This window comes from Otolemur garnettii, unplaced genomic scaffold (genome assembly GCF_000181295.1).
Source record: "Otolemur garnettii isolate 467f Iridium unplaced genomic scaffold, OtoGar3 scaffold00032, whole genome shotgun sequence".
NCBI classification, from domain to species: domain Eukaryota; kingdom Metazoa; phylum Chordata; class Mammalia; order Primates; family Galagidae; genus Otolemur; species Otolemur garnettii.
Window position 1 is genome coordinate 10,379,348 of NW_003852427.1, and position 24,841 is coordinate 10,404,188.

The window sequence follows — 24,841 nt, forward strand, 5'->3', positions numbered from 1 at the left end:
CAGGGCCTCTCACTAAGGGTAACAGGACTTTGAAGAGATCTTCCTGGACCCCTCCTACTTACCTTCTAAAGTCCCCTAAAATATTCATCAGGCTTTATCAGGCTAATGGGCTTCAAAAGGAGCAATTTTCCGAGACATGAGACAGGACAATATAAAAAGAACATTAAGGAAAAAATTCTTATTTCAAAATGAAAGGAGAAAGATCATTTAGCATCCCTGTTGGTGTTATCTATTCATGAGAAACAGCACATTTAATCCAGAGTGAGATGTAGGGAGGGCTTTGATGCCTTCACCTTGGGGTCACCTTCATAGAGAACTCATCTGTCTTCCTGCCACAGATGGCAGGGTTGATGAAGACAAGAAGATGCAGATGACAGGCATTTCAGAGGTGGACTCCATAGGTAGAGGAGATTAGGGGGAGAGGGAGTGTAAAGGAGATAGTTCCCTGATTCCTCAGGCACTTGCACAGGGATCAGAGGGAGAGCCATACCCTTCTCCAGTCTTGCCACCTTTCCTGCTTCCTGCATCCCTTCCCAAGACACACAATTTTGATTTCTGTTTTGGATCATGCCCTGTGAGTTTAGTTCCTTGAGGTCAGAAATTATGACTCCATCTTAGCCACCCAACATCTCTACCAATTTATTAATGTTGGGTTTGGGTTTCCAGCCTTGAGACCAGAAGTCTTGTATGTAAAAGGTTGTGAGAGGACATGTGTATGACAGGGCTCTGTACCAAGTCCAGACCAATAGGACCCATTTTTGGTTCTTCTCTGCCTCCCCAGGTACACAAAGGTAGGGCTAAATAATCTGTCCATGGTCAATTATCTGTCTGATGATTGGATTCTTGGGTGTTCCCCTTCACCATAGTTGTCTCCATTGTGTTTGATAATAAACTTTTATAACCACAGTGTGTGTTAACCATCATGCTCCTTCTTCTTTGCCATAAAAATTGTTGACCCCAAAATGTCTCTCCCCCTCTCATAAAGTCCTGTTTGATGTTGCATTCCATATTTTAAGTATTGCCTCTTTCTTCTTATTTAGATTTGTGACAAAGAGTGGCATTACTATGTCATCAATGTGGAGTTTCCTGTGGTTACCTTATATATGGATGGAGCGACATATGAACCATACCTGGTGACCAACGATTGGCCTATTCATCCATCTCATATAGCCATGCAACTTACAGTCGGTGCTTGTTGGCAAGGTAATCCTAATTAGAACCCTTCTCTCTGATCTGTTTGTGAATAGTCAATAAAAGATAGTGATACAGAGGCTGAGCACATGGCTTATGTCTGTAATCCCAGCCTGCTGGGAGGCCAAGGTGAATGGATAGCCTGAGCTCAGGAGTTCAAGACCAGCCTGAGCAAAACTAAAAATAGAAAAACTAGCTGGGTGTTGTGGCAGGCATCTGTAGTCCCAGCTACTCAGGAGGCTAAGGCAAGAGGATCACTTGAGCCCAAGAGTTTGAGGTTGCTATGATACCATGGCACTCTCTGTAGGATGGTGACAGAGTGAGACTTTGTCTCAGGTTAAAAAAAAAAGGATACTGATACAAAAAAAGAAAAGCAAGCGGTGTAAGAATTAGGCAGAAAATTTTACTATCTCTTGCTAATAAAACAGGATGTGTAAGTGTTAATTCATACACTAACCCTGTGTAATAATAAGCACCTGGCCTAAGACCAGATTTTGTTTTTATGTCACATGAGCAGCTTCACGGTTGCCTCTGAATTGCTAATGTCTTTTATTGTTCTAAAATCTTATCTAGTTTATAGGCAAAATGTTGAATGTAGAAACTTGTATTAGAATTCCAAGTTGGAGGCTAGGCCCAGTAGCTCATACCTGTGATCCAAGCACTTTGGGAAGGAAGCCAAGCCAGGAGGATTACATGAGGCCAGGAGTTTGAGTCCACCCTGGGCAACATAGCAAGACCCCATCTCTACAAAAAAATTAAAAATTAGCCTCTTGTGGTGGTGCATGCCCATAGTCCTAGCTATTTAGGTTTTTGTAATCTTTTTAAAAATTCAAAATATTAAAGGGCTACAAATATTTTGGCTACATGGCTTAAGTCAGGGCTAGAAGAGCACTCATCACCCAAATAGCATCCATTATACCTGTTAGGTAAGTCTTTGCTCCCCCCACCCTACTGCTTAATTTTCAATAACTTTTACTTCCCTCTATACACTTCTGTGTTCATCAATTAGTTCCAATTTATTAGAGAGTACATGTGGTGATTTCTTTTTTCCAATCTTGAGAAACTTCACTTAGGGTAGTTCCTTCTTTTTTTTTTGGCAGTTTTTGGCCAGGGCTGGGTTTGAACCTACCACCTCCAGCATATGGAGCCAGCACCCTACTCCTTTGAGCCATAGGCACCGCCCAAGGGTAGTTCCTTTTTATTTGCTTCAAAAGGCATTAATTCATCCTTTTTATGGCTGAGTATTATGCCATGGTTTATATATGCCACATTTTCTTAATTCACTCATTGATGGGCACTGGAATTGATTCCAGATCTTTGAATTGTGCTGCAATAAACATTCAAACACAAATGTCTTTTTGACAAAAGGATTTATTGTCCTTTGTGTAGATACCCAGTAATGGAATTTCCTAAACTTTAATTTTTTTTAATCGAGAGTGATACTTAACCTCATAGATTTCCTAGGAAGACTAAATACTGGGCACATCAAGTAAGCTTGACATGTTTAGCTTGAATGATGATACAAATTTTGAAATGTATGTTTGTTCCCCCTTCCATACCCTTCTCTGATTTTCTTGCCTAACGCCAACATTACAGACAATCTGCAAGACCTTTTCTATGTCTTACTCGAGCAACCTCAAGCTTCTATGGTCCTGGACTTCCTGGGGCTCTTTGCATGCATTCTTTTCTCTCCCCTTCCCCAGGACTAATACCTGGCCCACATACATAGACAGTACTTACACAGGTCTCTCAATGATCAGAAAAAAGGTCAATGAAGCTGGAAAATAATCAGCCAAAAGATAAGTTAGAAGATGGGCCATAGAGAAGATTGGTATTTTCCCTAAGAGGAATAAGAACCCATTGGTAAATTTTTAGCAAAGGAAAAAAAAAACTCTAAATTTTTTTAAATTGAACTTTATTCTAATCCCAAACCTAGCAGAAGAAAAGAAATTTCCAAAATTAGATCAGAAGTAAATGAAATCCAGGAAAAAAAACATATTAGGAAGATTAATGAAACAAAAGGTTGGTTCTTTGAAAAGATAAATAAAATTGATAAACCTTTGGCCAAAGTAGCTAGAAACAGAAAAACAAGATCTCTAATAACCTGAATCAGAAATGAAAAAGGGGAAATAACAACAGATGCCACAGAGATACAAAAGATCATCACTGATTACTACAAAATATTCTATGCCCAGAAATTTGAAAATGTAGAGGAAATATATCAATACCTGGAATCACACAACCTCACTAGACTTAACCAGAATGAATTAGATCTCTTGATCACATCAATATTAACCACTAAAATTGCAACAATATAAAAGCTTCCAACTAAAAATAGTCCTGGACCAGATGGTTTTACAACAGAATTCTACCAAACTTTCAAAGACCTCATACCTATATTGCAAATCCTATTCCAAAACATTGAGAAGGAAGAAACCTTCCCTAACTCTTCCATGAAGCTAATATCACCCTGATCCCAAAACCAGGTAAGGACCCAATAAAAAAAAACAAACTATAGACCAATATTATTAATGAATATCAATAGAAAAATACTCAATATAATCCTAGTAAATAGAATACAGTGATGCATTTTAAAAAATTGTGCATAATGATCAAGTAGGCTTTATCCCAGGGATGCAAGGCTAGTTCAACATATACCAATGTAATTCACTACATAAATAGGGGTAAAAGCAAAGACCATATGATCCTCTCAATAGATATGGAAAGCATTCAACAAAATTCAGGATCCTTTTCTGATAAGAATGTTTAAGAAAATAGGCATAGATGGAATATTTCTTAAACTGACAGAAGTCATCTATAATAAACCCACAGCCAACATCATAGCAAATGGGATAAAACTGAAAGTATTTTCACATAGAACTAGAACCAGATAAGGATGTCTACTATTGCCATTGCTATTCAAAATACTTACCAGACAAGAAAAGGAAATCAAGGGTATCCAAAGGAGGACAAAGGAGGTCAAACTTTCACTCCTTGCTGATGATATGATCTTATACTTAGAAAATCCCAGGGATTCAACTATGAGAATCCTGAAAGTGACCAAGAAATACAGTAATATCTCAGGATATAAAATCACTGTCCACAAATCAGTAGCCTTCATATACACCAACAACAGTCAAGCTGAGAATCAAATCAAAGACATAATTCCCTTCACAGTAGCTTCAAAGAAAATGAAAGTATCTGGGAATATATACATAACAAACAATGTGAACAATCTCTATAGAGATATCTATGAAATCTTGAGGAAAAAACAGCAGATACTAACAAATGGAAGAACATAACATACTCATGGCTGGGAAGGATCAATATTGTAAAAATGTCCATACTACGCAGAGCAATCTACAGAGTGAATACAATCCTCATCAAAGCACCAATATCACACTTTGAAGAACCTGAAAAAACAGTACTTTGTTTTACATGGAACCAGAAAAGAACCCAAATAACCAATGCAATTCTAAGAAATAAAAACAAATCTGGAGGCATCAAATTATCAGACTTCAGGTTATACTACAAATTTACTGTGATCAAAACAGCATGCCACTAGCACAGAAAGAGAGACATAGATCTATGGAATAGAGTAGGGAACCTAGAAATGAAACCAGCTGCACATTGCTGTCTGATTTTCAATAAACAAAAACATACACTGGAGAGACTGCAAACTGACACAACCCATTTGGAAGGAAGTGTGATGACTTCTCAAAGAACTAAAATTAGACCTCCCATGTGATCCTGCAATGCCATTTCTGGGCATCTACTCAAAAGAAAAAAAAAATCATTTTATCACAAGGACATCTGCACTAGACTGTTTACTGCAGCTTAATTTACAATCACCAAAATGTGGAAACAGCCTAAATGCCCATCAATCCAAGAATGGATTAACAAGTTGTAGTACATGTATACCATGGACTACTATTCAGCAATAAAGAAAAAAATGAGACTTTACATCTTTTGTACTAACCTGGATGGAGGTGGAACAATTTCTTCTTAGTAAAGCATGACAAGAATGAAGAACCAAGAATTCAATGTGCTCAATTCTAATATGAAGACAGTAGATGACCTAGTACATGGTGGGAGTGGGGGAATGAGGGAGCAGGGAGAGGGGAGACTCATGAGGGATAAAAGATTTAAATCTAAGACACAAAACAATAAAAAGTCTAAAAAAAAAGTATAGGAAAACTCTTCATGATACTGGCTTGGGCAAGATTTTTATGAAGAAGACTCCACTGGTAATTGCAGCAACAACTAAAATAAATAAATGGAACCTGATCAAGTTAAAATGCTTCTGCACAGCTAAGGACACAACAATAAAGCAAATAGACAAACTTCCTAATGGGAGAAGATAGTCACATGTTATAAACCTGACAAAAGGCTAATAACAAGAATCTGTTAAAAAAAAAAAAAAAATTCAAAGTAAACAACAAGAAAATAGCAAACAACCCCATTTATCAGTGTGCAAGAGCCATGAACAAGACAACCTCCTCCTAAGAAGACAAATAGCCAAGAAATGCATGAAAAAAATATGCATCATCCCTAATTATTATAAAAATGGAAATCAAAATTATGTGTGACTCCTGATGTTACCCAACGCCAGTTAGAGCAGTCTACATCACCAAGTCCCAAAACTGCAGATGTGGCATGGGTGTGGAGAGAAGGGAACACTGATACACTGTTAGTGGGGCTGCAAATGAATACTTCCCTTTTGGAAGGAAGTATGGAGAATCCTTAAAGAACTAAAAGTCGGCCTTCCATTTTATCCTGCAATCCTATTACTAGGGATCTACCCAGAAGAAAAAAACTCATTTTACCATAAGGACATTTACATTAGAATGCTTATCACACCTCAATTCACAGTCATCAGGATGCAGAAACAACCCCACAGTCATCAGGATGCGGAAACAACCCAACCCACCAACTCACGAATGTATAAATAATCTACACTATATGTGGACCATGGGATACTACTCAGCAATAAAGAAAAATGGAGACTTTGCATCTTATATATTACCTGGATGGATTTGGAGAAAATCACCCTAAGTAAAGTATCATAAGAATGGAAAAGCAAGCATCCAACATGCGCGATACTAATATGAATAGATGAACAACTACATGGGCACACAGAGAAAAACACAATTAAATTCAAGAAGGCCAGGAGGGGAAAGAGGGGGAGAGACTGGTAAGCTCTCCCCTAACAGGCACAATGTAGGGGTTTATGGCACACATCCTGGGTGAAGGGCTCAGCTATAATTTGGGCTTTACCTAACAAAAGTAACCTAATCATGCGTACCCTTATGTTAACCTGAAATTAAATGAATAAACAAAATTGAGCTTTATGGAATTTGTAAGGAATGTAAGGAAAGTAACAGCATGTACTGTGGCAGGGAAGCTTGGCAGAGGCACACTCGTGGTTCCCCATCACCAGAATGTGTGTGAACCAGGAGTGGAGAAGAGTCTGGGAAAAGGAGTTGAAACTAAACCGGAAACACCATAGTGCCCGGTAAAGAGACTTGGATTCCCATAAATACTTATATCCTCCTTGAAGCCACGTTTTGGTCTTTTTCAATAGCACACGGTGCTGTGAAATTAATAGCCTATAATGCAGCCCTCATCTCTGCATGTTTCCAAGCCTCTGAAGTCTGTGCATATGCATAGTATAGCTCTCTGTGTGAGCCTCTAATTGGCCTCGGCTTTGCAATTGTTGGGGGGGGGGTTAGTTCAGGTGCCTTTGAGGTTGGCAAGGGAACTAGTTCCCATTTGTGAAATTTCCAATCAGGATTTAACAATGGAAATAGAAAATGATTTGATAGCAGCTGCTTGTTGGAATCTCCTGGTAACTGGCTCCAGCACAGTTGCTGGGAAGTGTTCTGCAGCCCCAATTAGCCCACTGTGTCCCCTTAGCCAATTTGAAAGCCGAAGTAATCAGTGGAACCTCATTTCCATTGGTATTTTTTCCAGCAATTAAAAAAATGAGACTTCATTTACACTTAAGAAATGTTTCCAGTAAGAGCTAAAGCATGTGGTGTCTCTTAATTGTAAGGAAGAGCTTTTGCAGTCAGGATGGGCCTTGCATCACAAAACAGGTCTCCTCCTCTGCGTGGCCATGGCCTTCATTCTATGGCCCGGGACTCTCAGGATGGAATCAGACCCTCTCTCATGGCTGAGCTCGCTCCGCACTCAGGTTGTGCCATTTTTAGGCACATACCAGGTTCCTTATTTCTCTATGGGTCACAACAAAGGAGAAAATCATTTAAAAGACTAATTTGTCTAACTTGGAGATTTTTTTTCTATTCTTGAGATACTTTATTAAGAAGAACGTGTTTCAACTCCATTCAGGTAAACATAAAAGATGTAAAATCTCCAGCTTTTCTTATGGCTGAATAGTATTCCACGGCACACATATGCCACAGTTTGTTAAGCCATTCATGGATTAACAAAATGCCCACTGATGGGCATTTGGGTTGCTTCCACAGCTTGGCAATTATGCATTGAGCTTTAAATACACCTTCTGTTGAAAATGTCTCTGTGGTAAAATGATTTTGTTCTTCTGGGTAGGTACCTAGTGGAGGAATTGTGATCAAATGGAAGGTCGACTTTTAGTTCTTTAAGGATTCTCCATACTTCTTTCCATAAAGGTTGTATTAGCTTGCATTCCCACCAGCAGTGAAGTGTTCCCTTCTCTCCACAGCCATGCCAGCATCTGCAGATTTGGGACTTTGTGATATGGGCTAATCTCACTGGAGTTAGGTGATATCTCAGAATGGTTTTGATTTGCATTTCTCTGATGCTTAGAGATGAAAGCATTTTTTCATGCGTTTTTTGTCCATGTGTCTGTCTTCTTGGGAGAATGTTCTGTTCAAGTCTCTCACCCACCTATAAATAAGGTTGTTTGCTCTTTTCTTATTGAGTTCTCTGTAGATTCAAGTACCTTCATATTAATTTGAAATAAAAAGGCTAATTTTTCCTTTTCCTCATATATCCTACTCATTCACTTGTAAGAACAAAAATTCAAGTGCTGCTTAGAAACAATAAAAACTGTATACTCACATCTGCTTTGCCCTCGAGCTCTGTGTAAACTGAGCCTAATTGCCCAGGTACTGTAACCCAGCTATGTAAAAAGCTGAGTTGTGCCAAAATGGTGCCTTGGGACTCCCCAGGTTCCCAGAGGGGCTGCAGCATGTGGTGGTCCAGGGCACCTCTCCCATGCTACAAACCAGAGCAGCTCTGTTTTGCATGTCTCACATCCGGACATCTGGGAAGGAGTTATTTTGAAGATGTTTAAAGAAGCACAGTTCTAGGCACTTGCTCAAGAAGCCAGAACTCTGCTCCTGACCTGATCCCCATCTATTCTTGGTGGAGCCCATCTCAGGTTTCGGTACCTGTGATTCCATCCCTAGCGATTGTCTCACCCCCATCTCTGCCAGGGGACTCTCCTCTGTGGTTTCAGATATTGGCCATCCCAGAGTGTCCAGCCTTGCTACTCCTAACTGTGGCATCCCCCTGATTTTGGATGAAGAAGGCTTTTGACACTGGATCCTGGTCTTGCTGAGTCCCACCCTTAACTGAACAAATAAGGCAGCAGGAAGTAGAAAAGAAGATGCCCCTAAAAATTAGAGCCTGTTAAGGGGCACATACAGAACCTTATTGTAGCTTTTGAGAGGAGCCAAAACAAAGAATGAGAATGGCCACAAAGGAATGCAAAGGCAGAAATAACCCCTAGGAGTTGCAGTAAGCAAGAACATATGCCCTCAGGTACAGGGGAATGGGAGCCTCATGTTGGTGCTGAGATCTGTTGCACATTTTCAGGTCGTTTTTTTCTGCCAGACAATAGCATGAGCACAGAGACTTGGCCATTTAATAAGTGTGGCCTAATTTAGTACAAATTTCTCTTAATAAAGTCTGGGTTGAAATTATCTTGCATCCCTAGGGTTTCTGCAGCTGGAAGAAAGAGGCACGTACTAGCAGTGTCTGCCTTACATTCAGGTCGCATTTCCCAAGGAGTTCTTCATAAAGCTCCAGTTTCATAGGATGATCCTTCCACAAAGAGGCCAAGGTCAAGTTTGGGAAACACAGCATCAATCATTTCTATACCATCACATTAGAGAGTCACAATGCATTTAGCTTGTTAAAAGCTTTCAAAAGCACTCCAGTAAAGCAATTTGTTTAACATTACTTACCCCTGTGTTAACCAATCTTTTTTAACCACGGAACTTACTCTGTGAAAAGTGTTCCAGGGGTATCCTTTGGGAAACATCCCGCTGGGCTTATTCATGCAAGTCTCCATCTCCTACTGGGTAGGGAGTCTGCAGGGGCAAGGGCTGTCTGGTCTGTCAGATCCTCAGATCCTCTGATGTCCCTGACTTCAAGGACCTAGAGAAGGTTGATAATTAATGTTTGTTCAATCACATACCATTTTTGAGGCTGTTTTGACAAAGGCGTATGGCTCATGATCTGATAAATACACAGAGATGACTAACAGGATGTCTCTTAGCAGTGTCTATATTTAAAGATCAAGAAAGGGTTGTTCTAGGCCCTGGAGCTAATTTGACAGGGAGATGCATGTGGTTTGAAGATGACGCAGATGAAATCAGGTTTAAAGTTCAGTGATTCATGTCTGGAAAGACAGTATAGCTAAGTTATAATTATAGTATTAAATCATACTTTGACGATATTAGAAAATTTGATGAGAGTCTAAAAGCCAAAACAGTATCTCTGGGAGACACATGGCAGGAGGGAGGGAGAGCCCACTAAAAAGAGAGGTGGAGAAAACTGCCCTGATGTACCTCATCTGAGGGTTCCCTGGCACCTGGCTGCACAGTGACCAGCTACCATATCTGAGATGTTGGTGTGCCCCAGGCACACTGCTGAATACTTCACACACACTCTCCTTTAGTGCTCACAGCAACCCAAGGGCATAAGTAGGAGCCCTACTGTGCTGCTGATGAATCTAGTACTTAGAGAGGATGGGAACCTGGTTGCAGGTCACATGAAGCCTGAACTTGAATGCAGGTCTGTGCCATAAGAGCCCTCACCCTAAAGTTTGCTGCTGGACCACTACAGCCATGCAAGGAAGACCAGAGGGTTCCAGAATCTAGGGTCAAATGCCAACCCCGTTGGCATTTTGTCAGAGATTGGACAAAGTCAAGCTGAGGCCTAAAAACAACTACAGGCCCAGTAGGCCTCAGGGATTAGGGGGGGAGGACTGAATTTGGAGCCAATAGAGGAAAATTCCAGAACCTTCCTCGTGCTGCTTATCTGCTTCAGGTCTTTGAAGACAGCATCTTCCTCTCTCAGGCCTCAAGTCCTTCATCTAGAGAAGGAAGATGATATTCTGAGTGACATATGAGGGTCCTTCCCTCTCCTTGAATTTAGGTCCCCGACCCCGGGGTGATCCCTAAGTTGTATGTTTTGCTCACTATAATGTCATATAAACAATTGTTGGAAGGGCTGGAGAGATGGAGTCATAAAGATGAAAGGGCTGAAAAAGGCTGCTGGTTGAGAGTGTGTATGGTTAGCCACAATGATAGGTCATCTGTCTCCACAAGTCACCAGTAGCTGCATGAACCTGTCCCCTGGGATTGTGTGGACAGAGTTTTAAAGCTGCAGCTTATGGGGGGTCTATGACACGCTTCACTCAGTCTTTGTGTTCCATGAATGGCTCCATCACTGAAAATAGGAAACAAAAGAACGTGAGGTTTCAGATGGTCTCATCATTAGCATTGCTCCAGATTGAGACCTGAGCATCCATGAAATTGTGTTCTTCCAGGGATGTACCCATGAACCAGCCATGCATAGGGCAGCATCCCACTCAAGCAAAAGGGTATGTGGCCCCATGCCTTTCCACGTGTTTCTCAGATGAAATTGCCATGGGAGTGACAGCAGGAAAGACCAGCAGCATCCTGGATACACTTTGCCCAGGAAAGAGACATAGTACACTCATACTACATAGATATTTAACCACAAAACATATTTACAGGAAAGTGGACATTGCTGATTTCAACTGTGTTTGTAGTGAGTGAGCCCCACCTTTCAGATATGAGGAGCTAGTGGGAAGTAGGTACAGCTCTTCATTCCCAGTGCAAACTCTGACTCAGAATCAGACAGGCTTTGTTAAATGACGCTTGCCAAATACAACTATTTTTTAAGACAACCCTGTTTTCTAGCACACTTGCCACCAGCCACTGGGAGTTGCTGCAGAAGCCAGTCTATATCTGCAGACCCCAGTATAATTTGACCACACCCTCACACTCTCATACTGAGTCAGTCCCAACCCACACCTCTCCAAAAAAGTTCCCTTGAACCTCCCCGGCTGCATCATATTGTCTGATGTGCAGGACAAAGGTTGGGAGCAAGCAGGATCAGTGCTTGAACCCCAGCTTTGCTGATTTCTGGCTGTGTGACTTTGATCAAGACACGTAGCCTTCAAAAAGGAATTATAGGTGTAGCAGGTAAGAATCTCTATTCACAAGCCAAAAAAAAAAAAAATTATGTCCATTCTTATTTCATTTCAAGCCCCCTTTCCACCTGTGTGGAGGACACTTAGCCTCTGCTAATTTAATTAATACAATTCTTCCATTTCCTTAGGGTGCCGGGGTATTTTTGTTGGGGGGGGGGTGGCATGCTCCCATCATCTTTCCATATGGGCATTCACTGAAATGGTGCTCACCCATTCTGATCCTTAGTCATTGATGGTTCTTTAAAGCTGGCAGCTGTCTTGATATTGCCTTGCCTAACTTAGGGGAACATGAATCTTTCTCTCATGCATTCTCTACTGGAGCTTTGCAGCCCACTGGCAGCTGCACCAGGCTAACACCCTCTGTAGGCATCTCACACTTCTGCCAGGGCTCAGCCCAGGAGGCGGGCTCTCCTGATACCTTCCCTCCGCACTTCTGGTATTTTATTTCTCTCTACCTCCCCCTGCCAACACCACATCCACTCCCATGTCTGAAGTATCATTTCCAATTTGGGGAGGAAGCCAGATTCTCTTCCTCTATTTTCTCCCAAGACTTGATCGCGTTATTCCCAGATATTGCCCATCCTCCTAAGGGTTTAGGCTTCTAGAAGCCACAGTAGGGTAGAGATTCAGCTCCGGGATCCTTCTACTGCTCTCCCTGCCATGACGCTCCCTCAAGCCAGGAGTGTGTTTGAATATAAGGTAATATGGGAGAAATACTAGGGAAAAATAATAATAAAAAAAAAACAGAGGCTAAGACATCAAAAATACCACCTCTCTGTTAAGGACTAAATAAAATAGCATATGAAAGAAAATGCCACATTTGAAGGACCTAATAAATGATGGTTATTTTTCTCCTCTTACCTATTGGACACATTGTCTACACTGCATGTTTGGAAATTAATCATGTCACACCTTAGAACATATGTTATACGGACAATTTACTCTTAGATTTTTATTGTACTTTCACAGCTTCTATACTTTGTTATCCAACTAAATTTAAGTTCCTGAAGAGCATGACCCACATCTTAAATTAAGCAAATCTAATAAAAAGCCTAGGCACGTAGCAACCACGTTAAAAATATGAATCCAAAGTTGTGTCCACAGATATTTAAAGAAGATTCTTGATGGATGAAATCAGGTTATTTTGTTTCTTAAAGTGACTCACAAGCATGTTTATGTCTAAATTATAACTAACAAGAGCTGTGAGGTTCGTGAAGATATCCAAGATATTTAAAAGAAAGAGACTTCCAGTGTGTCTACTATTTTTTAAAAATCCTGCATCACAACTGTCCCTGAGTACAAACTCATTTCAAGTTTTATGATGGCCTCCTATTGCAAAATGCTAATTGAATCAATTTCCTGGAGCCTCGTCACTAATAAATAGTGCTGGAATCACAGAGCTGGAATTCTTGAGTCAAAAACACAAAACATGAGTGTATTTTGCTGAGAAAAACAGCATGGAGGGAACTGTCTCAGCATCCAAGACAGTCACAAAGTTTGGCCTTGGAGGCTAAAGCTGCTGAGTGGGCTGTCGAGGAGGGCTGGGGGATGGGCCCCATTGGGATTTCTCCAAGCCTCACTGTGGACCAGGCTGACTGGCACCACCAGGGCACCCAGCTTGTCCTGTGTATGGACTGATGTAGGAACTCATTTTACTACTTCCAACCCATACAACTTTAGGCACTTACTTCCCCTTTCTAAGCCAAAGTTTACTCATGGGTAACCATAGAATGAGTATCTACCTCCCAGAGAAGATCCAGTGAGGTGACGTATGTTAAGGATGTCACATGGTGTTAGGGAAATATTACTGGATGTTTCAGTGCCCAGTATGTGACAGTAGTTGTTGGATCTGCTGCTCCAAGGAGGGGAAGAGGCAGAAAGAAGATGGCCAACTGGATGCCCTGGGAAGTAGCAACTCTACCATTCACCCCCAGGCTCACACCTTCCTCCCTTGCAGGTCAATAAAGAGGCCCCTTTGCTAGGTCAGGGACCTGCTCACGGCTTGGAGGAGGTCTTTATCCATGGAGGCTTTGAGGATCTTAATCAGAAGGTCCCAATCAGCTCCCCCATAGCCATGGCCATCTCAGGTCATTCCTCGAAACCAAGTCTGTTTAGAGTTTCCTATGAATCAAACACTTCAAAAGAAACTTCTCCTTTCATTTCCAAAGCTGTGGGTGGCAAGTAACAATACTGTGGGTCAAAATGGCTCAAGCTCTGAAGATAGACGAGTGGCTCCTCCCGTTGAGGATGTTGTGAGGCAGAGCAGGGAGGGTCTACTCAGGGCTCTGCCCTGCCCTGCTGGGACTCTCCTGGTACTGCCCTTATCCATGAAGTCCCCAGTCTACTGGCAAGATAGCTGTAGCAGCTTACACAACAGTCTCCAGGGAAAGAAAGAATTGATTCCAGAAACTTTTGAAAGAGAAAAATGGAAGTTTTTGATGCAGAAGCTGACAGTCAACTTCTCATGATACTGGCCTAAATTTGGTCTCACAATTATTCTTAGACCAATCCCTATGGCTTACTGACTGGCAGGTGCAGACTGGCTTCATCCTGGGTCCCAGGTCCATCCTTGAACCAATCACTGTTGCGGTAGAGGTGGGATAACCTAATTAGCTTAAATTAAAGAGCATTCATCCCTAGAGCTTGAGTCAACCCCCAAACCTCCAGGCTGCCTCGGCAAAAGAGAAGGAGTGAGATGAATAAGAGGAAGACAACCACAGTGCTCACCCCGCTACTGGTATTGGACTCCATCTCCTTCAGTTCAGCAAGCACTTATGTCTGCTGTGTGCTGGGCAGGAGGCAGGGTGCAGGATGCCAAGGGACCTTAAGAAGCCCAGTGTCGTTGAAAGAAATAAACGAGCTGACTTGGGCCAAGTGCGTGCTGCAGCACTCAGCCCCTAACACTTGCTCCAGATTGTGTTCATTAAAATGAATAATGCATGAGTGATCCCTGCCATCCAGGAGGAGAAACTCAAACTAATAAATTATAGCAGTGTGAGCAGAGTAGCAAGAGTAAGCCTGCGGGCGGCACAAAGCGTAGAGATCACAAGAGGAGTGTGCAAGAGGCCCAAGCATAAGCAGCTTATAGCTCGGTGGTTCTTAACCTTGACTTCACATTTGATTCACCTAAGAAGCTTTTAAAAGCCAACATGCCAATTAGTTCAGAATCCCTCAGGGTGAGACCCAGCACCAGGCATCATTTTGTCTTTCCAAAGACCTCCAGATGATTAAACTGTGTAGCCAAGGCTAAGAACCACCATTTAAAGCTATTGAGGACATAAAACACGCACATGTAAACCATTAGCTAACAACACCAGGCAGTGAAGGGCACGTTAAAATGAACTGTCAGTGCTCCAAGGCTCATGTCAAGAAGAGCCTGGTGGGCAGGGGCTCTTGGAGGGTTTCCATGAGCAGCAGGGGACAGAGCCTTAAAGGACCTTTAAAGAACTGTAAGATTTGCCTGTTTTGAGCAATTTGGGGGCAATGTCTCAGCATGAGGAGGAAAGGATGCAAGCAAATGTATGTGGGCAAACATGGAAGGTCTACCTGTCTGGATCTAATCAGGAGAGAGAAACCACACAGTAATCTCAACAGAAAAACATAAACAATTCTTAACTCTAACAGTAGATGGGAGTAACAAAGGATTAGTGAGTAAGAAGTAAAGAGATCTCTAAAGAACAGTGGAATAGTGTATATCAGAAGTGTCTGCTACCCCAGGGCTGAGATAGACAACCCAGGGGACAGCCTGCCTGCCCCAAGATGAGGTCCAGATTTTGTCTGCACAGCACACCACACAGAATGGCAGAGAAGTGTCACTGGTTGGAAATATGCCCTCTGGGGAGCTAGAGATGCCATTCACAGGGAGGAGTGTCACTGAGCACACTCTGTTACCAAACCCCTGGCAGCACAGAGTTCCAGGGAAGCTGCCGGCTGTGCATTGTAGCACCAGGCACTGGGGAGCTGCAGTAGCTGCTAAGAGAGCCCAGGGGAACCTGGAGGCAAAGCCCAGCAGTCCTATGGATTGGTGAGTAAGAAGTAAAGAGAACTCTAAAGAACAATGGAATAGTGTGTCCTACGAGCAACCAGGGGCTCAGAGAGCCTGCAAAACCCTGGGGAACTAGCAAAACTGGAATTCCATCCAGGTCCATCCTTCCCATGCATTCTGCATCCTCTCTGAACAGAGTAGCGTAAGATCCAGGCTGACTCTATGGAAGTTTAGCATAGATAGATGGAAATGGCCTATGCTCAGTAGTCAGTGGAGAAGGCTCCTGGGGAAGGCTTGATTTGGAGAAAGGGGGCGGGGATGGCTTTCAGGCTGGTTTTGCAACATGAGTGCTTTGAACTTTTGCACATGGGTAAGAGAAGACCCAGCCTCCCATGGGACTCAGCACAACCAGTAGAGAGAACAGCAGAGAGCAGGAAGCAGGCAGTGAGGGGAAAGTCAAAAGCAGGAGAGAATCGGGGAAGTATTTACACGCCAAAGCTTTTGCATTTGAGCAGGTATGAAATCCACACATTGAGAAAAAGCCAGAGCCCGTAAGTGTAGTGTTTCTAGGATTCCTCGATTGCATGCCAAGCTCTCAGTGAAATGTAGGGAAGCAAATGCCAGCTATGAATTCAGACAGACCAGAAGTAGAGTTCCAGCTTCAGTGTTCAGCTGTACGTCCTGGGGCAAGAACCTTAACCTTTGTGAACCTCAGGGCTCTTCACCCCAGACTGGAAACAATAATACCTTCCTTGCAGGCAGATGAAGTCCCTGGCAGAAAGACTAGTGCACAGCAGGCCTTTATGCAGTGACAGCTTCCTTCTCACTCCTGTGTTTACTCTGCAGACTCCTCCTATCTCCTAAGACAGTATGCCCGTGAGAGTAACTTTTAAGTTCAGAAATGCCAGGACTGCTCAATCTGGTGCAGCCAGGGAGTTCCAGGGTGTTAGCAGCATATAATATCAACTTGTTGAGATTCTGGCTCCTGCACTCACCAGGCAGAAAGAAAAGCTCAAATTTGGGGGATATACAGTCAAGGTGTCTTCAGCTCCATGGCCAGATGGTGCCTTGAGGTGGTGTATTTCCTACCCAGGCTTCACAATGACCCTGCTGATTTTTCTTTCAGGAGGAGAAGTCACCAAACCTCGGTTTGCTCAATTCTTTCATGGCAGCCTGGCCAGTCTCACCATCCGCCCTGGAAAAATGGAAAGCCAGAAGGTGATATCCTGCTTGCAGGCCTGCAAGGAAGGGCTGGATATTAATTCCTTGGAAAGCCTTGGCCAAGGAATAAAGGTAAGGAAGTAGCTGGCATTACCCCTAAGAAGACATTGACTTGTGAGGCTGGGGCTGCCGCATGCCAGTACACATCAAGAAATAGAACATGGCTGGGCACAGTGGCTCACACCTATAATCCTAGCACTCTGCAAGGCCAAGGCAGGTGGATTGCCTGAGCTCACAGGTTCAAGACCAGCCTGAGCCAGATCAAAACCTCGTCTCTAAAAATAGCTGGGCATTATGGTGGACCCCTACAGTCCCAACTGCTTGGGAAGCTAAGGCAAGAGAATCACTTGAGCCCAAGAATTTGAGGTTGCTGTGAGCTATGACACCACAGCACTCTACCAAGGGCGAGAAACTAAGACTCTGTCTCAAAAAAGAAAAAAAAAAAAGAAAAAGAAAAGAAATAGAACAGGGGTGTCCAACCTTTTTTCTTTTTTGCCACATATTGGAAGAATAAGAATTTTCTTAGACTACATGTTAAATCCACAAACACTAATAAAAGCTGATTAGCAAAAAGAAAAAAAATCCTACATTCTTTTATTCAATTCAACAACACAAATAAGCAAAAAGAAAGTCCTCACAAAATCAGCATGCAGCCTGCAGACAGCAGGTTCGATACCCTTCAAATAGAGTTTCCTATAATGTTGCCCAAAATGGCTTCTTGACAAAAGTTCTGCTGTGGGGGAAGATTAGTGACCAGGACTTCCACAGTGGCCTCCTGCTGCCGGCCCCTGAATCTCCTAGATCAGGCCTGGGTGTGATCAGTCCACTACACAAAGTAGACATGAGTGCGAGCTCTATCTGGAGGAAGCTATTATATATATTTTGTTTGTTTGTGGGTTGGTTGGTTGCTTTGTTATTTATTTGCCTAAAGGAATTGAAGCATGCAAGGATGCATTTCAAAGGCATAAAAAATAAATAAAAGTTAGCACCCGGTAAAATACAAATTAGAAGGGAAGGCGAAAACTGGGTAAGGCGGAATTAGAAAGCAGACAGGGAGGTCATTGTGTCCTGAGCTGTTACCTTGAGGCACAGATTAGGCTCTGAAAAGTCTGTGGCCCTCAAAAGAAATACGAACAGTTCGTGATTTCTATCGTTTGTGCAAAATAAAGCTATTCAAGTAATGTAAGAGAATCAAAGGTACATTCTTAGACAAGCTCCTCCTGAAGAGGGCGGGGAGGAGATGACAGTCTATGACCTCTGGAAGCACCTGACAAGTAGGATCACTTTCCTACCTCTCCTAGACTTAAGGAGCATATATCAGCACTGGCACGGGACCCTGGATGTAGATCAGAGCCAAAATTATTGTAGCCCCCACTCGATCGGATTGGACCCATTGTGAGAAGGAAGCTCCCCCCAGCCTGATCTCTGGAAGGCAGGACATCCTACCCTCTGCGTCTGGGGCCCCATGAGGCCCCTGAAGCTGTGAGGATTTCCCTCCTTGGCTATTTCTCCAGAAAATGAGACTAAAGCAGAAGTTTCCCAGCTCATTTCCATCCCTGACCTAGTGCCACCCAGGGAGCTGCTACCTGCCCTTCCTGCCTTGGCCCACCTCTTCTAGACAGGGAGCCCATCCAGCACAGAACAGGCCACCCTTATAAGGACAGTCAAGTCATATCAGGGAAAAGTTAACACAGATGTTTCCTTAAACCTAAGAAAAGATATACTTAGCCTCCTCCATGATAAGAAAACCACAAATTAAAACTACATGAAGATGGCATTTATTATCTGTCAGATTGGCAAAAATCCCAAAGTGTGACAGGATACTAAGTTACTGAAGTGTTAAGAAAGAAGGCCCTCGCATGCCTTATTGTTAGGAGTGTGTATTGATATAATCCCTAGGAATGGGAATGTGGCAATATTTATCAAAGTTAAAAGGCATAGACTCTTTGACCTAGCAGGTTTACTTGAAAAGATTTATCCTACAGATATACTATGTATTTGCACACCTCCGAAATGTTGTGTGTACAAGATTATTCTGATGTCATCAGTAAAAAATCAGAAATAATCTAAATGTCCACATTATGAGACTGGTTTAAAAAATTACAGTTTATCTATAGAATGGAATACTTTACATTCACTAAAGAATGAGGAAGCTTGTCATATACCGATAAAGATCTCTAAGATCTAAGACAAGTCAAAAAAGGAAAGTATGATACATTATGTAATGAGATACTTTCGGTATAAGGAAGGAGAAAAAGTGGAAATCTTTATTCACTGATTATGTATTTATAAGAATGCTTGCGTGTAACTGTCAGACTAGGCCAGGTTACGCTACAGTAACAAAGGATTAAACATCTCAGTGGCTTATACAACATTTTCCTTACCGCTCCTACTTTGCACCATTATAACTTGAATGCAGCTCTGATTCATACCACCCTCACTGTGGAACCCAGGCTAATGGACTAGGCTTTAAGAGAATTTTGCCATTTTCGTGGCAGAGAGAAAGGAACATGGCAAACTGTGAACTGGTTATTAAATCTTCCATATGGCTGTGAACCAAATAGTACTCCTGCCCGTAGTTCATTGCCCAAGCAAGTCACATGACCACTACTGTGTGCAACGAGGCAAAAATGTACGTGGTGAAGGAAAGTGTGCCATAAATCACAGGAGCAGGCCGTTAACAGCAGGGCTGGTGTGTGTACATATAAGCCTCCCATGGAAGGGGAGGCAACTAATTATGAACAATAATGCAATTTGCCCCTAAGAAATTACTATAATAGTGATTATTTATGTGATGGGATTATGGGAACTGGGTGGATGGAATAAGATGGACACTTTTCACTTAACATATATAAATATATTTGAATATGTGACTATACTAATCAAAAAAGTAAATAATTGCTAAGTCCAGTAGCTACTTTAAAATGTAATCATGTCTCCCTTTCCTGTGCCATGAACATTCAACCCATAATCTAAATCCACAGATACCTTTCTGATAGCAATTCCTAATCATTCTTACTCAGAAGTAGGTCAGGGTCAGCATCTCAGAGCAGTGCAAAGACAGTTCTCCCTGTTTCAGTCAGGAGGAGTAACTGCCAGGGTGGGGGGCACAGGGAGAAGCAAGAGGCTGTATCTAGCCTGGGGACCCGGGTGACCCAGTGGGAGCACTGTAGGCACATGGCTTTCACCAGTATGAGATAACAAGAACTCAGGCTAGAGCAGTTAGATAAGCTCAGGGCCACTGGCAGGTACATAAACATAAATAAAACACATGGACAACCAGAGTTCAGCACTAGGAGAGCAAGACAAAGAATCAGACAGATTTGGAAAGAAAGAAAGCCAGTAACTTAAAAATAAGTTATTTTTGTTTGTTTGTTTGTTTGTTTTATTGTTGGAGAGTCATTGAGGGTACAGAGAACCAGGTTACACCAATTGCATGTGTTAGGTCAAGTCCCTCTTATGCTTGTGTCCTGCCCCCAAGAGGTATATCACACACTGTGACCCCTACCCCTTCCCTCCTTCCCTCCTGCCACTTCCCCCTTCCCCCACTCCCCACTATGTACTAGGTCATCAATTATCCTCATATCAGAATTGAGTACATTGGATCCTTGCTTCTCCATTCTTATGACGCTTCACTAAGAAGAATGTGTTCCACCTCAATCTAGATTAATGCAAATGATAATGCAAATCCAACATTTTTAGTGGCTAAATAGTATTCCATGGTATCCATATACTGCAATTTGTTAATCCATTCCTGGACTGGTAGGCATTTAGGTTGTTTCTACTGCTTGGTAGTTGTAAATTGAGCTACAATAAATAATCTAGTAAAATGCCTTTATGATAAAATGATTTTTTTTCTTCTGGGTAAATATCCAGTAATGAATTTACAGGATCAAATGGAAGGTCTAGTTTGAGTTCTTTGAGGGTTTTCCATACTTCCTTCCAAAAAGGTATTAGTTTGCAGGCCCCACAGCAGTGTAAAAGTGTTCCCTTCTCTCCACACCCACGCCAGCATCTGCAGCTTTAAGACTTTGTGATGAGAGCCATTCTCACTGTGGTTAGTTGGTATCTTAGGGGGGTTTGGACTTGCATTTCTCTGATAATTAGGGAAAATGAGCGTTTTTTTCATATGTTTGTTAGCCATTTGTCTGTCATCTTTAGAGAAGGTTCTATTCATCTCTCTTGCCCATTGATATAAGGGATTGTTGGATTTTTTATGTTGATTAATTTGAGTTCTCTGTAGATACTAGTTATCAAGCTTTTGTCCAATTCATAATATGCAAATATCTTTTCCCGTTCTGATGGCTGTCTATTTGCTTTGGTTGTTGTCTCCTTAGCTGTGTGGAAGCTTTTCAATTTAATTAAGTCCCATTTGTTTATTTTGGTTGTTGCAGTTGCCAGAAAAATAGGTTTTAAAGTTGAAAACTAAGAAGATAGGGCATGGACGAGGAAGTAGAATGAGTTTGGGAACAGTTTATACAAGGGCAGCAAAAGGATCCAAGCTCAAGTTCTGAGCCAAAAGCTAAGAGTGTGAGGAGTCCCAGGGCTAGAAGTTGTTGGTCTGGCCTACCAGGGAACACAGAGCACGTGTCACACCTTGTCGAGGTCTGGGCTGCAAGAGCACTGTGACTGGGTTTTCAGAATCCAAATATTATCAGGCTCAATCCCTGGGGAAACTTCACAGGGAAGGTCCCAAAGCCCACTAGAAAGTGGTTGGAATGGCTTGAGAGGTTAAAAACAATCATCTATGCATACAACGTTTTCACCTGCACATGCTCTTGAGGTGCCCATGGTGGCCTCAGTGGCCTTTCACGGAGATGGAGGCTTCCACAGTACTACACATATCTCTGATCATTCTCTCCCATGATACCCACTTCTGTCTTCTAGTATCACTTCAACCCATCACAGTCCACGCTGGTAATGGAAGGAGATGATGTGGGGAACATTAACCATGCCCTCCAGAAGGTCTCCTACATCAACTCCAGGCAGTTCCCCACAGCGGGTGTGCGGCGCCTCAAAGTCTCCTCCAAAGTCCAGTGAGTAGACGCGGGTATTCTGGAGCCCAGCTGAGGCTGCAGGGTTGGTCCCTGGGGAACGTGCCCTTGCAATCTGAATTGCCTTTCCTCAGCTGTCCTCACCTCCTCTGCTGGCCCTATGAAGATGCTTTGCCAGATATATGTTCTCCTTCTGTTTACTTTTTAAGGAAAATGTTCTGTTGTTTTGACAACTCAAATCTACCTTCTCTATTTTGTTCTGCATCTGATCTAGTGCCTAGAAGGTGCTTCTTGCTATAAATTCTCAAGGAGCTGAGTCTGAAGCAATCTGATTTAAGGACATAGCACCTGGCATGTAGTAGGTGCATGACAAATGTTTATTAAATTGAATTAAGTTAACCAACCCAGTACAGTAGAGTTCCCAAGTACCATAAGTATGCCAGAGAAAGACAGGGCATGGCTCTTGTCCTCATGGATCAGAGTTAAATTAATTAGACGAGATTAGTGCTGAATCCTTTAGATTCACTTTCTGGGCCATGGAGTTACTTCTCAGCCACAGCAGCTCCCTGGGAGTATAACTAGCAGGAGGGATTCCAGAAGGACTCCTGGGAGGTGTAAGTGGAGCCACACAGCACCTAGAGTACCAGGAGAAGGATTCAGAGAGGGAAAAGGGTGGGAAAGATGGGTCTGCTGGGACCTGGGCAAGGTGCTGGGATAAAGCCCACAGGTGGCAGTTCAGAGCAATGGAGGGGGTACTCCCACCCTTGGAGGCCCAGTGGTAGGGAGCAGGTACCCCAAGTTAACACCACATTAGAGTGAAGATGAGAGACCAGATGGGACCGATTCTATAAAGTGCTGAGGGGAGCAGAGTGCCTGGGGTTGGCTGGCAGAGAACCTGGAACGAGAGCCCAGCACAGCTCCCACATCACACCCTTCCCACAGAAGAGACTGGAGAGTCATATCTGTATGGGGTATACCTAGACTACCCTCTTCTGGGAACCTTCCCAAGGTAGCTGCCACCATTTGGAACCCACCGAGAACCCCCAGAGCATCTGTCTGGCCCCAGTGCCCTCCAAATTAGCCTACATTTTTGACCAACAGGGAGTGCCAATGACACACATGCCCAGTGAGAGAGGCAGATTAACCAACATTCGTGGAGTTGAAGGTGAGATGGTCAGCTTGTTTTCTAGACACTGTCTGCTTTGAAACCTGGCCACTGCAGGGCAGTCATCATTATCGTGTTGGATGGATAAAGAAATGGAGGTTCACAGGAGTCACGTACATTGTCCATAGCCACCCAGCCCCACAGTGGGCTGGATCCTTGTCTATATAAGCACTCAGGCCCTGGTCTTGTTTTCACACCACTCTGCCTCCCAGATACTTTTGAGATAACACATGAGGAAAAGAGAAGCTGATTACAATGGCACTGTGCTCTCATATCTAGAAAAGGTGCACTTGTGAGATGTCCCCATAGAGACAGAACACATACTCTGTGGCAGGACATTTTAGCCCTGGGGTCTCAATTAGTAAGATGGCTGTAACCAACCAGTTAGACAACAATTTGCTTAACAAATTCCAGTGTACAGAATAAGCAGTTGCTGTTTAATTAATGTCGCCATTGATTCCTCAGTTAAAGGACAATGACGGGCTTAATGGTTACTTATCGCGCATACAGAAAATTCCCATTTCTCCCAGGAGCCAATCATTTAAGTCACAAGATCACCAGCAGTTTTGATTAGAAGGTAGATTTAAATTTGACTGTCTGTTGACATCCTGAGAGAGTGCAGGAGCTCAGGATGCCTTGGTAAGGACTAGAGGTAGCAATTCCTTGTCCGTGACTGTGTGATGGATGGTTTGATGGTTTAATGGTTTGCTCATCAGTGCCATGACGGAAGCTGTTTTCCCAGGTGCTTTGGGGAAGATGTGTGCATCACCATCCCTGATATAGACGCCTATGTGATGGTCCTGCAGGCCATCGAGCCCCAGATCACCCTCCGGGGGACAGACAGCTTCTGGAAACCTGCAGCCCAGTTTGAAAGTGCCAGAGGAGTGATCCTCTTCCCTGACCTCAAGATTGTGAGCACTTTAGCAAAAGCCGAAGCCCCAGGGGATGTGAAAACCACAGGTACAGGTGCATTTGGGGTTTGGGGAAGGTGGGCCTTAATTTTTTACAACCACGTGAAATCATATTTCAGAACAGCAGCATCGCTCGCCACGGAAGGGTAACATACAATGACGAAAGTAACAAACAAAGCTGGAAACAACCTAAGTGAATAACAGGAAGGGAATTAATGGTTTAGCAAATGATGGCATACTCCCGTAAGTGAAGGGAGGCTGGAAGGAAGGCATTTGTGCTAAATGATAAGTGCCAAAAGGCAAGATGCAAAATCACATAGTGTCTACGCATAGAATGATCTCAAAAAATACGTAGAAAAATGCCAAGAAGAACCACACACCTGAGGCTAATGGTGTTATTCTCTGAGAAGCATGATGAGAGCCAAATTGTTTCTGCTTTCCTTCTCTGCAGCTGCAGAAATGTGCTATTATTATTCTGATAATCAAGAAAAGCTAAAGATACAAAAAGACAAAAATACAGCTGTGTCTAATATACATAGTAAAAGTCAGGTCTCATTTCGCCACATGAGCTTAGCTTATCACTCTAAGCTTTCAGTACACTTTCTAGTTGTTAATTCCAACAGTTTCCATTACTGGGAAGGTTCTTTAGTGAGAGTAGAGTAATTTGAATTACCTTACAGGGAGAAACGCTTAGTTGTACCAAAAGCCATAGTGTATGCTGGGGAGAGGGGAAGGGAGAGAAAAGGAAGAAACAAGGAAAACAAGGAGCGAGCAAAGAAGAAAAACCTCCCTTTTGTTACTCAGAGGGGCCCAGGTCTTTATGGTAAATATCCCCTGGAGAACTGATCCTTGCTTTCTCATCCAAAAGAGAGCTTTCAACTCTCCCCTGCCCCTCCAAAGCCA

General features: G+C 42.8%; 1 protein-coding gene across 1 annotated transcript in view; it reads left to right on the forward strand.

Moving 5' to 3' along the window:
* The window catches only part of CLSTN2 (calsyntenin 2), a 591,031-nt gene that overhangs the window by 558,655 nt on the left and 7,535 nt on the right, over positions 1-24,841 (forward strand). Inside the window, exons 9-12 of the mRNA XM_012804937.1 lie at positions 1,041-1,203; positions 16,774-16,940; positions 21,756-21,904; positions 23,770-23,987. Coding sequence (XP_012660391.1) covers positions 1,041-1,203; positions 16,774-16,940; positions 21,756-21,904; positions 23,770-23,987 — 697 coding nt within the window. The remainder of the gene's footprint in view (positions 1-1,040; positions 1,204-16,773; positions 16,941-21,755; positions 21,905-23,769; positions 23,988-24,841) is intronic.